The 15,586-nt window shown below is 32.7% G+C and overlaps 1 protein-coding gene and 1 non-coding gene across 3 annotated transcripts; both read left to right on the plus strand.

Moving 5' to 3' along the window:
* The first annotated feature begins 764 nt into the window (after positions 1 to 764).
* Positions 765 to 6,850, plus strand: LOC21394509 (taxadiene 5-alpha hydroxylase). 2 transcript variants are annotated; one of them, XM_024170269.1, is made up of 5 exons: positions 765 to 1,382; positions 2,033 to 2,492; positions 2,794 to 2,987; positions 3,553 to 3,869; positions 6,777 to 6,850. In XM_024170269.1, the coding sequence occupies exons 1-4, from the start codon at positions 891 to 893 to the stop codon at positions 3,859 to 3,861; spliced, it is 1,455 nt and encodes a 484-aa protein (XP_024026037.1). In that variant the 5' UTR covers positions 765 to 890; the 3' UTR covers positions 3,862 to 3,869; positions 6,777 to 6,850. The 2 variants fall into 2 exon arrangements, with proteins under 2 accessions (XP_024026037.1, XP_010103649.1); XM_010105347.2 differs by lacking the exon at positions 6,777 to 6,850 and having other exon boundaries at positions 3,553 to 3,937.
* A 6,276-nt stretch (positions 6,851 to 13,126) lies between these two features.
* Positions 13,127 to 13,322, plus strand: LOC112092940. The gene has a single exon (XR_002902831.1). It is a non-coding gene; the product is annotated as a U2 spliceosomal RNA (small nuclear RNA).
* Positions 13,323 to 15,586: the final 2,264 nt, after the last annotated feature.

The following is a 15,586-nucleotide window of genomic DNA, read 5'->3' on the forward strand; positions in this document are numbered from 1 at the left end:
ATATTATCATTTAATAACTAATATTATATATAAAAAATTATAAGGATATAATATAGATAATTATAATTATCGTTATATAATTATTTATTATAATACAATCATAATATATAATATAATAAAATAATAATATTGTGATTATTTTATATTATAATGTTACAACTATATTATATTATTAAAAATATAGTATAATTGTTAAATATAATAATATAATATAATATAACATATTATACTTATAATATATAATATAGTATATTATCATTTATAATTATAGTATATTATCTATTATCTATTATAATATAAATTTATATTGTAATTATATAAATACTTAATTTATCTTATTATAATTATAATATTATATATTTAAAATAATAAAATTTATAATGATAAATATAATTATTATTAATTACAATATCACAATTATATTGTATATTATATTAATAAATATAATTACAATGTATAATACGTAATATAAGATATTATTATAATATTAAATATGATATATTATAATGTATGTATATAATTATAATATATTATATTATATGTTATAAGATATAATTATATTATATAAATTATTATAATATAATATTAATTATATTATAAATATTAATATAATAATTATAATATTCAAGGGTAATGATGGAAAAGAAAATTAAAAGAGCTTGGAATGGGCATTCTTCTCATATGAGAAATGAATGATGATTCACCCATTTGATAGAAAAATCATTCCATTTTGAATGGCCATTCATTTTCCTAAAATCAACCGAACATGAGAATGAACATAAATTCCTTTCTATTATTTTCCATTCCTCCCAACCAAACACACCCTTATTCCTTTTAATTTCCCCTACATATTTGTCAAGCATCCTCTTTCTTCCGATTGTAATCTGATAATGGAGATCTTATCTGAAACTACTGTTCTTCTTGTAACACTACTAGCCCTTGTCGTTGCATACTTGAACTTCAAATTCAAAGGGTCATCACCTTCTCGAGGCAAGAAACTCCCGCCGGGGTCCTACGGCCTTCCACTGATAGGAGAGTCCATAAGCTTTGTGAGGGCACAGAAGCTGAACAAGACTGCTCAATGGATTCACGACCGTGTCAACAAGCATGGACCGGTGTTCAAAACCTCAATTTTGGGTTCAAAAGTGGTGATCCTGACCGGACAAGCTGGTAACCGGTTTGTGTTCAATGGCGGCGATGGCGCTCTTTCGCTAAACCAACCGAAATCTGTGACCAAAATACTTGGAAAGTACAGCCTCTTTGAGATCACAGGGTCTAGGCATAAGATCATTAGGGGTGCCGTAGCTGCGTTTGTAAAACCCGAAAGTATTCAAAGATACTTGGGAGATATGGAATCTGTAATCCAGCAAAAACTCTTCAAGGTACTTGATTGTTCCTGTATTTGACGTCTAGGGACAAGATTGTTTATCCCAAAAGCATGTTAAAACGTGGTTAAATTTTTCTCTCTGTTTTTTTTTTTTTAATTGGCTATGGCCTAGTGATCATAAGGTATTATTCTGACGCGAGTAGAAGGACACTCAAACTTTTCGAGTAATAAGACTTAAAACTACAAATATACGACGAAGCAACTCATGTCTTTCTATTGCTTTACTGGATTCACAATTAATTCTATGAATCCTTAGGAATGTTGTTGTATTTCGTATTGGTGTATTATTTTTTATTTATTTGATTATTTTTATTTTTCAAAATTAGTTCTATGTCTATATCCTGTCTCATTGGTATTTGTGATTTAAAACGCGGTTAAAACTAATCTTTTACATTGGGTTTATTCTAAGTGATAAGATATCATTTTCAATTGAGTAGTAAACCCAAACATACTTTAGGACTCTCGGACTTTTTGTCTAATAAAACTTGAATACAAAGTAAGACGGAACAACTTAGAACTTTCTATTATTGTGTTGGATTCGAATTCACAATTAATATCTTGATCTTATCTTATGATTGATGTATAATGTATTCTTGTTTATTTAATATTATTACAATTTTTAGTACTTGTATGCGTATCTTCCAGGAACTTGATGGTAAGGACGTGGTATATGCCGTGCCATTGATGAAGAAGATCGCGTTTAATGTCATTTGCGGAGTATTTTTTGGATTACCAGACGACGACGAAAGAGATGAACTCTTGAAAGATTTTTCAACGACTGTAAAAGGGATGTGGACTGTTCCAGTGGATTTTCCAGGAACAGTGTTCCACAGAGCATTAACAGCACGAGAAAGATTGTGTAAGAAACTGTCGAATCTGATTGGGATTAGAAGGAGGCAAATTGAAGAAGGGACACCTCATGACGATGTCATCACAAGCTTTCTGATTCTCAGAGACGAAAATGGCGAGCCTTTGTTTGAAGCTGAGATTCTTGACCTTTCACTGGCTTTGATCATTGCTAGCCACGACACCGTCGCTGTTGTCCTCGGCCTCTTCGTACGACAGCTTGCTAAGGATGCCGAAATATTCGAAAAGGTTCTTGAAGGTAATTAAAAATAAGAACATAGATAGAGGCGTTTGTGATGGTTCCATCAGAGGGACCCTATTTTCCCATAACATTTAATTGGCATATAACATTGACGTAGAAAAAATGTTACACTGGTCAGTGATAGCTAGATTTCTTGATATTACGCCTTTTCAACGTCATTAATATATACACATATGAGCATGTATCGTAACTTCTTGCTAGTAAAATTGGATAGTTAGAATTGATTGATGAACAAGATTACACATATATGATGTAAGTTTGTCATAAATTAAAAGCGTGGTGGTGATGGTTCTCACAGAGCACAAGGAAGTTGATAATGCCAAAAGGGGAAGAGGGGGGGAGAAGCTCAATTGGAATGAAATCCAAATGATGAAGTATACATGGAGAGTGGCTCAAGAGCTCATGAGGTTTGATCCACCAGTTTTTGGCAACTTTAGACTTGCTGTTAGGGACATTAAGTTTGATGATTATGATATTCCCAAAGGCTGGCAGGTGAATATCATTTACAGTCCTCTCTTATTAAATATCAAACACTAATTTCCTCCTCAAAAGTATATACATGCACATATATATATATATATATATAAATGTAGATCTATCCCATGAATGTTCTATGATAGCTATTTTAATCTTCAGTATGTGATGGAGGTATATAGATAAAGGATTCTTAAAAAAAATAATGAAAAGAGCAATTAGATTGCAAAAATAAAGAATTTCTTATCCTATAATATATACCTACATAAATTAGGTGAAAACCTCTTAACTTTTTCTGAGGGTAATCAATTTTTGTTTCCCCTTACTGTCATTCCTTGTTTTAACTGTATTATATTATGCATCATTTATAATCAACAAAGCCCATCTTTTTTGGCTTAATTGCAACACATAAAAGACAATGCTACTCACATTTCACAACATATCATTCAAAGTTTTGGTCACGTTATTTTATGTTTTTGTGCAAACTTATTTTAATCTTTTTTCTATATAATATTTTAGTGCATCTCACGACTTGATTATGGTTTTGGGATTAAAACCTTTCCAATGGTGTTGGTCACAACAGGTCTTTTGGGCTACATCTGGGACACATATGGACAACAACATTTTTGATGATGCATTCAAGTTTGATCCTTCACGGTTCGAGAGTCCGACGAGTTCATACCCTCCGTACACCTACATTCCGTTCGGAGCAGGCCCGAGAATCTGCCCCGGTGCTGAGTTTGCTCGGGTCGAGATTCTTCTGGTGATCCATCACATGATCACGAAGTATAGATGGAAACAAATGATTACTGATGAGCCCATCACTCGGCAGCCAGTTCCATTCCCTGCCAAGGGCCTACCTATCATACTTTATCCCTCCAACCACGTATAGAAACTAAGGTCTGTTCAGTTCTCTGATTCGAGTTTTTAATTCGAGTTGAGATGTAATTTTATGTGAGAGTTTTTTACTGTAGCAAAAAAGTTAGATGTGACTGTTTGTGAGAGCTTTTCACTATAGCAAAACTCGAATTCTAAACTCGAATTAGCGAAATGAACGAGGCCTAATAGAACTCTATTTTTTTTAGCATTGAGATGATTTTTTTTTCTTTTTTTTTTTGGTTTTAAATAGATAAGTCTGTAGTAGAACACGTGTCTATATTTTTTATGGGTTGAACACAGTTCTACACCATCTTATAAAATCATAATCATATCAGATTAAATAGAATGATAATTTAACAAAATTTATTGAAAACCTAATCAGAGTTGTATGCTCATGCGGAATTTTCCTGAAAATATTTGTGTAGGAGCAGAACATAAAAAGAACGAATTTACCAAACAAATCTTGGGTTGAGTCGCAGGCTAAGTCACTTTCTTTAAAACGTTTCGCGGCTCTACCCAAGATTGTGCAATCAGTATACCATCCCCGTCATCCCCAGGATAAAATAGCCCAGAATCACCTCTGTCTCGGACCTCCTCTGCACTGGAGAAAGCCGGAATACAAACACCCAAATATTGCTCAGAACACAGAAAGCAAAGAATGAAAAAGGATTTTTTTTTTTTTTTTTATAAACAGAGAGAGCTTTTACAAACTGTATTTTCCCAATGATTCTCTTTGCCTCTATTTAAAGAAAATTTTGTACAATAACAGTGAGAAAAATTAGGAACAAACCGTGAGAGAGTGGAGAGGATAGTGGAGGAAATCATGGAGAAAGATGATATGACCAAGTCATTTTTGTTCATCAACAGAGACTAGGTCTTCCCCTTTTTTGTTCAATAATAACGATTTTATTTGTTAATAGATAATCTCTTTAGAGATAACCACTTTTATTTTTAATTAAAAAATTCACACTGCTCCAACAATCCCCCACTTGAATTTTTAAAAAAACATTTCCATTGAGCAATACAATATAAGATCATGCATAAGCAAAGGTGTCTATCGACTTGAACCCTTACATAGTGAAGATGATTTAGATTATACTTGAGTAACTCGTAGTTTTGAACTCTATCTCTAACAACATCACACACGCAACCCTATCAGGGTGAAGTCCAAAAGCCCGTGCTTTACGGCCATGCACGTGTATCCCAGTCTAGTGAATGCTCTAGAGAATTTGCCCAAAATTCAGCGGCCACACTTCCACATTCACTTAGGTAAGTCTATCAAGAGTATTCCTATAGCTAAATACTCCACTCCACATAGAGATATAGAACCCATTAAGAGTTTAGAAATAACTCAACCTTCCATCGCTTCAGGATTTCATGCTTCAAAGTAAGATATTCGGAATAGAACAAAAATCATGATATTAGCATGATCCAATTCATATCACTTCATGACTTGTTATTTCCTAGGATCTCCAGTCCATAGGTTAGGTTTCCATCACAGGTGACTCATCAATCTAAGGGCATAAGTCCCATTCCTTTTAAGGTTTTGAAAACCTTTTCTCTAGCTAATCCTTTTGTCAAAGGGTCAGCCATGTTATCATCAGTACGTATATGATCCACTTTCACAGCTCCAGTAGAGAGATATTCTCTAATAGTATTGTGTTTACGACGTATTTGTCGCCTTTTCCGTTATAATAACGGTTCTGAATTTTCGCAATAGCTGCAGTACTATCGGAATGGATTAAGACAGCTGGGATCGGTCTCTCCTATAAAGGAATATCAGATAGCAGACTTCTTAACCATCCTGCTTCCTCACTAGCTGATGCTAGTGCTATCATCTCAGACTCCATGGTAGATTGAGCCAAGATAGTTTGTTTCTTAGACTTCCAAGAAACAGCTCCACCAGCTATGCTAAATATGTAGCTGCTAGTTGCCTTGGAGTCATCTGAAAGGGTGTTCCAATCAGCATCGCGATATCCTTCTAGGACAACGGGAAACTTCTGATAATGTAATCCAAGGTTCATAGTTCTCTTTAGGTACCTCATGACCCTTTCTATAGCATGCCAATGTTCAATACTAGGTCTACTAGTAAACCTGCATAGTAGTCCCACAGCATAAGCTATGCCGGGCCTAGTGCAATCAGCAGCATATCGAAGACTATCAATGATGCTCGCATACTCAAATTGTCTAACACCATCACTGGTGTTCTTGAACAACTTTACACTAGGATCATAAGGAGTACATGTTGGTTTACAGTTAAAGTAATTGTATTTCTTTAAGATCTTCTCAATGTAATGAGATTGATCCAAAGAAATTCCATTTTTAGACCTAGTTATCTTAATTCCAAGGATTACATTTGCTTTGCCGAGATCTTTCATATCAAAGTTAGCACATAGCATAGATTTCACATTATTCACAACATGAATATTAGAACCAAAAATCAAGAAGTCATCCACATAAAGACATATAATAGTGCAAACATCATTTTCAGATTTATAATAAATGCACTTGTCACTTTCATTCACTTTGAAACCATGTGAGATAATAAGATTATCAAACTTTTCATGACATTGCTTAGGTGCCTGTTTCAAACCATAAAGGGATTTATCTAATTTACACACTTTTTTTTCTTGACCAAGAATAACAAAACCTTCAGGTTGGTCCATATAAATCTCTTCTTCTAATTCACCATTAAAAAAAAAGTAGTTTTAACATCCATTTGGTGTACAACAAGATCATGAATAGTAGTAAGAGAAAATAACACTCGAATAGATGTAATTCTAGAAACAGGTGAAAAAGTGTCAAAGAAATCTACATTTTCTCTTTATTCTAAACCCCTTGGCTACAAGACGAACTTTATATTTATCGATAGTACCATCGGGTTTCAATTTCTTTTTAAGTATCCATTTACATCCTATTATTTTGCAGGCTGCAGGTAAATCTATTAGGTGCCATGTTTTATTAGACTCAAGAGAGTCCATCTCATCATCAACTGCCTCTTGCCACAAATTGGCATCTATAGAAGATAAGGCCTCTTGGAGGGTGTAAGGATCCTCCTCCAAAGTAAACACATGGAAGTCAGGACCATAATCCTTAATGGTGCGAGCTCATTTACTTTTCCTAGATTCAAACTATAATTCCTTATTAGACTCATTAATTCTAGTTATAGGCATATTACTCGATGTGGAGCCCCCACTATTCTTCAATATAAAAGGAAATCTATCTTCATAAAAGTCAGCATCATTTGATTCAATAATAACATGAGCATTCAAGTCAAAGAATCTGTAGGCTTTACTATTCACGACATAGCCAACAAACACACATTGATATGCTCTACTAGCAAGTTTTTTTTCTTTTTGGATCAGGAATCCGAAGATAAGCCAAACAACCCCAAGTCCCAAAGTAAGACAAGTTAGGAACTCTATTAAGCCCATAGCAAACAGTCAACAAAATTTATCCCCACTAATAAGAAGCAACACCAGAGTTAAGTAAAATAGCAACTACTGATTCAGTAAAAGTTCTATTTTTTCTTTTAGCCTTGCCATTCATTTCAGGAGAGTAAGGTGCAGTTTTCTCATGAATAATCCCGTGGGATTTATAAAAATCAATAAAAATATTAGAATCATAATCAGTGCCTCTATCACTACGCAATCTCTTTATTTTTCTATTGCACTGATTTTCAATTTCTGTCACAAATAATTTGAACATGTCAAACGCTTCATTTTTATTTTTCATGAGATAAACAAAAGTATAGTCAGAGCAGTCATCAATGAATGCAATAAAATAACATTTTTCATTTCTAGTCAAGATACCATCAAATTCACAAATGCCAGAATGATTAAATCAATAGGTTCAGATTCTCTAACAACTGATTTATGTGGGGTTTTGGTAATTTTAGCTTGACTACAATATTCACATTTTTCAAAATCATTCAAAGACAATTTAGGAATTAGTTCTAAGCTACTCATATTTTTAATAATGCGTTTGTTAACATGACAAAGTCTAGCATGCCAAGTATTAAAAGAACACAACATGTAAGCAGAAGGTGCAACTTTATTAGCATCAACATTCAATTTAAACATTCCATCAGTAGCATACTCTTTTCCAACAAAAATATTATTTTTAGTAATGGTATACAAATCAGCCCCAATAGTTTGAGTAAACCCAGCCTTGTTGAGAAGGTAGCCCGAAACTAAGTTCTTCCCCATCTCCGGAGTATGCAGAACATCCTTAACGATGACAGTCTTTCCAGAGGTAAACTTTAATTCCACCTCACCAGTACCAGCAACAATAGTGGAGTAGGAATCACCCAACAACACTTTCTTGTCTTCAGTTTCATAATAGGACTTGAACAAAGCACGATCATAGCAAACATGGCGAGAAGCACCAGTGTCTACCCACCACCCTTCGGATCCTCCAATAATGTTGATTTCAGAAATCATAGCAATAAGTTGCTCTTTGGTAAGGTTCGCCTGCGGAGCAGGACGTCGCATATCCCGGCAGTTCCGAGCCATATGGCCCGGCTTCCCACAGTTAAAACATGAAAACTGTCCCAAATCATTCCTTGAAGGGGGTTTGTGTAGAGGTGGATTTCTTATTAGTATTGTTGTTGGAAACAACAAGTACATCATCTTTTTGATCTTGTTTGCAAGCTTCCTCCTTAATCAGAAGGCGAGTGATTAAACTTTCTAAAGAAAACTCCTTAGTTTTGTGCCTGAGAACACTCTTAAAATCTTTCCAGGCAATTTGTCAATCAAAACAACAACTTGAAATTGTTCATCTAGAGACATACCTTCAGAAATGATTTCATGTGCAATCTTTTGTAGCTCATGTGACTGAGCCTCCACATATTTGTCATCAGTCATTTGATATTTCAAGTATCGACTGACTGCATATTTCTTCGTTTCAGCCTCCTCAGTGTCATATTTCTTCTGAAGTGCATCCCATATCTCCTTTGCAGATTTGTTAGAACTATAGTAGTCATAGAAATCATCAGACAAACCATTCAGAATAAAATTCTTGCAAGGAAAATCATCTTCAACCAAGGACTTATATTCCTTAGTTTGTTTAGCATTTGGTTTTTCAGTTAATATGGGGTTTTCAGAAGTACAGACATATGCAACTTTTTCATGGTTAGGAAAAATAACATCTTATGTTTCCATCTTTTAAAATTAAGCCCCTCAAAGTGAAAAGGCTTGTTCAGATCACCAGTAGCAGAATCAATTTCAGTAGTCATGGCAGAAGAACGTCTTAAAATTGTAGGAGCAGAACATAAAAAGAACGAATTTACCAAACAAATTTTGGGTTGAGTCACGGACTAAGTCATTTTTTTAAGACGTTTCGCGGCTCTGCCCAAGGTTGTGCAAGCAGTATACCAGCCCTGTCGTCCCCAGGATAAAATATTTTCTTACAAGCTTCTTGGCCTCTAGTTTCTAATATCTATTATCCTCAAGCCAATTCCGAGGGAAATAAAAAGTCAATATTGGGATGTGATAGCCGTTGAACATGACTTAAACAAGTCATAAATGAAATGTATTGATACGAACCCCAACCAAATACTTAAAATTAAAAGAGAAATTTTTGGTAATTCGAGGAACCAGGGCCTCCCAAGATAGTTTGATTCGTTGGAGGGAACCAAAACCTCCACACAAACTCACGTTTGATATAAAAATAGTCTGCACACCCTTTTCTCATTAATTCATCAAGTTTAAATAATAAAGAGATTATCACTTGATAACACTACAAAATTAAAGAAAATTGTACAAACTGTATTTTCCCAATGATTCTCTATGCCTCTATTTAAAGAAAATTGTATACAATAACAGTGAGAAAAATTAGGAACAAACCATGAGAGAGTGGAGAGGATAGTGGAGGAAATCCTGGAGAAAGATGATATGACCAAGTCATTTTTGTTCATCAACAGAGACTAGGTCTTTCCCTTTTTTTTGTTCAATAATAACGATTTTATTTGTTAATAGATAATCTCTTTAGAGATAACCACTTTTATTTTTAATTAAAAAATTCACACTGCTCCAAGAATTTGTGTTTGTGTCATCCCCGGGAAAAGAAAAGGCAAATGGCTAAAGTGATTTGGTTTATGGATTTTAAATTCAGTTTGTTTCCGTAGTAAACTAGTAAGACTAAGCAATTCGTACTTGTTCACTTTCGTTAGACATATGGCCCCATTTACTTCGCTGATTCGAGTTTTTTTACAGTAAAAAGCTCTCACAAACAATCACATCTAACTTTTTTGCTACAATAAAAAGCTCTCACATAAAGTCACATCTCAACTCGAATTCTAAATTCGAATCAGTTTGTGAAAAATGTAGTAGAAGGTTTCTTTTTTCTTTCTTCCTGGCTAAGGAGTTTGTAAGTTGATACTCATTTGATTGCATCCGTTTCCTAAATTGAGAGAGAGAAATGTTACATGCGGTTTGATTGATTGATTGATTTTTTTTTTTTTTTTGAGTAAATTGATTGAGTTTGATTTGGTTGTACAAGGTTTCCTCTTGTTAAATTTTGTCAACTCGTAGTAGACTATTGAAAGGAAACAAAATTGAATCCACGAAAAGTATCTGAGTTCAAACTTAAAGATAAAGCACAATTTAACTTTTAAGTACCATTCAATTAGAAAAAAGAAATCGAAAAACAATGTGATTTAAATAGATAATAATAAGCAACCTCAAAAACAAAAGGAAAAAAGAAAACCTAACTCCATCCCCTAAAAACAAGAGAACAAACTCAAAAAATGTGTAGTTTATTCGAACTTCGAAATAAATTGTCCATTTTTCTTTTACTGAATCCCTTTAATTAAAACCACAGAGAGAGAAAAAAAATTCATAAAATATAGTTTGAAATAACTTGCGGATTAATTTTTTTTTTTTTTCATTTTTTGAGGATGTCTACCCTTTTTTTTTCTTCATGTTTTTATCAACCTTTGTCACCTCTTATCGTTATTTTCTAAAGTTCTAATCGTTTTCAAACGTTGGTGACTTGATGGCATTTTAATAATTCCTTTCGTTTAATATTATTCTCGTTACACTTTCGATGTCGTTTTGTATATACTTGTCATCTATATTGTTAGTTGTTACCGCTTTAACACTTTGTCGTTTTCAAATGTTGCTATTGTTTGTTTTTACGTTTCACGTCGTTTTCAGGGCGATGTCCCTTTATAGACGTATGTTTCATATCTATGTAGTTGAATTTGTTGTTCTTTCAAAACCTCTGTCGTTTTCTACAGTTTTCAAATTTTGTTGTCGTTTCTGTCTTCCTTGTTCTTTACTGTTATTAAAACGAAAATATTTTCATTAATCTTTGTCGTTTTAAATCGACTGTCATTTTTATCATTGTTACTTTCCAAGAAAAAATAAATAAATAAATTTGTCATTCTCAAATGTTCACGTCTTTTTTCTTGTTGGCCTCATGTTACATGCCAAAATGTAATAAGCATTTTTCGATTTGAGAAAAATGAAAACAAAAAAAGAAATTCACAAATTTTAAAGGTGCAAATGATCAGAATTAAACTTTTTAGAGGAGCACTGAAGCATCAAAAGAACCTTTCTTAAATATGCCATTTTCATTCCACTCAAACAAATATTAAATTTATAGATTTTTAAAAAAGGTACTAAAATATATCACTGTTATAGAGTGAGATCTACATCAATATATTCTATACTGGATAGATATCATATTCATGAAATTCCAAAACTACGAAATAGAAGAAAATAAAACGAACAAATTCTACCAAAGAAAGAAATTCCTGAGGATCCCCTCTCTGGTGAGTATAATTTGTCAAATTTTTGGATGAAGATGAGAATGAATAAAGAGAAAAGACAAGACCCAAATCTATAATCGGTGTATTCCACAAAACCGCTTTTAAGCATCAAAATAACTATAGTTGTTCACACGAATTGCTTCCGAAGATCACAGGTTATCTCAATGTGATTGATGTTAGGCCGAGAATGGCCCTTTTCAAAAATTAGTAATATATTCAAGAATTCAATTTTTGCCAACTTTGCAATACAAATAAAACTGCTTTATGGTATTGACTGTTTAATTAGTTAAAAATAGATTAAAATTTTTGTTCATTTTCACTCTAGTTGTTTAGTCAGGATTGTGTCCAAAGACTTGAAATTAGGGAGATGGAATCAATAGTCATGCTTAGAAACCCAATTTTAGATGCCATTTTAAAACGTCCTCTAAAAGCAAGTGTAATCTCAACTCCAAAGTGTTTTATAATTACTTGACTAAAGCCTAAAAAAGTAAGGACCTCCTCCGGTACGCCAACATACTGGTAGGCTAAGTTTTTTATCTATTAAATATGTACAAAATCACATAAAAGTAAAAAATATGCATATCTAATAGTTAAAAAAACCTAACATACCGGTACATCAGGCGTATTAAAAAATCTCCTAAAAAAGTAAACGAATAAACCTTGCAAGTGGAGATAGAGGGATTTCCTTTCCTTTTCTACACCTATCTACATACATTGGTTACTACAATAGAAGGCTTGGATCTATGCCCTTTTTTTTCCTTCTTTTCAAATTTCTTCATGTCGGACAAATTTGAAATTCACAACATCTTTGTTTTGTTTAAGAACTGTATGGTCAAAATAATTAACCATTTTGGCTATTGGCAGAAAGGGAGGGAAAATGAAGAAATTCCAATCTTCCTTGTTTATTTGCTTCTTGTATTTTCTAAGCATTTGAGTGAAAGCAAACAATAAGTTTTAACGACAATTGTTGAAAGGTAACAATAGCCATCAATTTCTCTGAGCATTATTTTGAATAATCTAGATGAACTAACTTGCCAAGAACAACACAGCTAATAATCTAGTTGGTTAAATGAGTTAGATAAATCTTATGACTCGTGTTTGACCCAACTAAAAGGTTAGCTATAAATTATAGTGACATTGTCAAGATAGACAATTGGGGATCAAACGAAAATTTGTAGTTCTCATTTCACTCTCACCCATTAATTATTTATTGAATACAAACTTGACCCAAGACGACACAATACATCTGAAAATGATGGAGAGTAACGACTACTACATTGAACATTAATCCATAACACAGAATAACGAATTCCTTTTTACGTATCTGAAAATATTATAGAAGGCCTGGAGAAGCTTTCTACGCTCTCAGGAGGCACAAGATGCACATACAAATACAATTATGACTTTGAAATTCTAAAGCAACGGATCGTCCCACATCGCTCAAATAAGCGAAGGGGGAGTAAAGAGTGGTGTATAAAAATGAAGTCTTTCATCAGTGCAACTCATACCTTTCTCGGCCTTTTGGCTAAGATCAAGTGTAGTATCTGTTCTTATCAGTTTAATATCTGATACGTGGACCATTGGTTCACATGATATTAAATTAATTTTTTTAGGGGGAGGGCCTGCCACAATAGCTTGCTATTGGGGTCCTCGCGCGTCGCCTGTGCGTTGCACTGCTGCATGGGCCTGGCGCACCCCACCAAACCTAGTTCAAATTTTATTGGGTTTTGAAAATCTTGGCCCGTCTTTTATCAGATACTGCCATTCCAATAAGTTGGAAAAAAGGATAAAATATTCATAAACTTGATAATTTTTACTCATAAATTTGGAGATAAATGATGAAAAAGAAAAAGAAGTAAAATGTTGTAAAAAATGGTCAAAAATTTACATTTCTATAGATATACGATTTTTAGAAAATGCAACAAATCGTACCATTTTTTTTTTATGAATATTTTATTTTTTTTTATAATTTTCTTTATTTTTCTTCTAAAAATAAAATAAAATAAAATTGATGTTAAAATATTTTGAAATTTTGCAATCAACTTATATTTTTCTCATGCCTGCAAAAAATAGAACCAAAAAATGATAAAAAGTAAGAGCCCGTAGTCGGCGGTCCAAGACGGGATAGGTCAAAAATTTACATTTTTATTTATGTTTTACATTCTAAAATTTTTATACGATTTTTAGGAATTAATGCAACAAGTGGCACCATTTTTTATGAATATTCTATTTTTTAATTATTTTCTTTATTTTTCGTCTTTCAAAAAAATAAAAAAAATAAAAATGATGTCGAAATTTTTTGAAATTTTACAGACATGATCCTTACATTTTTCTGGACATGGCTGCAAAACATAGCCCTAAAAAATAACAAGTAAAACGCTGTCAAAAAGCCCTCCGCCCACGTAGTGGGGTGCCCATAGGCTGGGATGGGTAAAAAATTTACATTTTTATTTATGTTTTGTATTCTCAAATTAATATAAGATTTTTAGGAATTAATGCAACAAGCGGCACCATTTTTTGATGAATATTCTATTTTTTATGATTTTCCTTATTTTTCGTATTTGAAAAATAAAATAAAATAAAAACGACGTCAAACAATTACGAAATTTTGTAGACACGATCGATATATTTTTCTGGGCATGCTTCCAAGAAAAGGCAACCAAAAATGACAAAAAAAGTAAAAGGATGTCAAAACACCCCCGGCCCGCGTAGTGGGGCGTCCAGAGGCCGGGATGGGTCAAAATTTTATATTTTTATTTATGTTTTATATTCTAAAATTAAAACATGATTTTTAAGAATTAATACAACACGCGGTACCATTTTTTGATGAATATTCTATTTTTTATGATTTTTCTTATTTTTCATATTCAAAAAATAAAATAAAATAAAAATGATGTCAAAAAATTATGAAATTTTGCATACACTATCCTTACATTTTTTTGGGCTTGCCAACAAAAAATGGCCCAAAAATTCACAAAAAAAGTAAAACACTGTAAAAAAGCCCCCGGCCCGCATAGTGTGGCCCTAGGGGCCGGGATGGGTCAAAAATTTATATTTTTATTTATATTTTGAATTTTAAAATTAATAAATGATTTTTAGGAATTAATACAACAAGCAGCACTATTTTCTTATGAATATTCTATTTTTTAATATTTTCTTTATTTTTTGTCTTTAAAAAATAAAATAAAATAAAATAAAAATGACGTCAAAAAATTATGAAACTTTACAAACATGATCCTTACATTTTTCAGGACATGCTGCAAAAAATGGCCCCATAAAAATGACAAAAAAAGTAAAACGCTATCAAAAAGCCCTCGACCCACGTAGTGAGGCGCCCCGGGGCTGAGATGGGTCCAAAATTTACATTTTCATTTAAGTTTTACATTCTAAAATTAATATACAATTTTTTGGAATTAATTCAATAAGCGGCACCATTTTTTGATGAATATTCTATTTTTTATGATTTTTTTTATTTTTCACATTGGAAAAATAAAATAAAATAAAAGTGATGTAAAAAAGATCTGAAATTTTGTAGACACGATCCTTATATTTTTCTGGGCATGCTTGCAAAAAATGACAAAAAAAAAGTAAAATGCCGTCAAAAAGCCCCGGCCCGCGTAGTGAGGCGCACAGGCGCTGGGATGGGTAAAAAATTTACATTTTTATTTATGTTTTGTAATAATTTTTAGGAATTAATCCAACAAGGCGCACCATTTTTTGATGAATATTCTATTTTTTTATAATTTTCTTTATTTTTCATCTTTCAATAATAAAATAAAATAAAAATAATGTCAAAATGTTCAGAAATTTTATAGCCACGATCCTTACATTTTTCTGGGCATGGCTGCAAAAAAAAAAGCCCAAAAAATGACAAAAATTAAAACTCTATCAAAAAGCTCCCGGCCCGCGTAGTGAGGCGCACAGGGGCCGGGATGGGTCAAAAATTTACATTTGTATTTATGTT

Source organism: Morus notabilis, unplaced genomic scaffold (genome assembly GCF_000414095.1).
Source record: "Morus notabilis unplaced genomic scaffold, ASM41409v2 Scaffold813, whole genome shotgun sequence".
In the NCBI taxonomy this organism is placed as follows: Eukaryota; Viridiplantae; Streptophyta; class Magnoliopsida; order Rosales; family Moraceae; genus Morus; species Morus notabilis.

Coding starts and splice junctions, on each gene's coding strand:
- LOC21394509 (XM_024170269.1), top strand. CDS start 891: ATGGAGATCTTATCTGAAACTACTGTTCTTCTTGTAACACTACTAGCC. Junction 1,383..2,032: donor TCCAGCAAAAACTCTTCAAG/GTACTTGATTGT, acceptor CGTATCTTCCAG/GAACTTGATGGTAAGGACGT. Junction 2,988..3,552: donor ATATTCCCAAAGGCTGGCAG/GTGAATATCATT, acceptor TGGTCACAACAG/GTCTTTTGGGCTACATCTGG.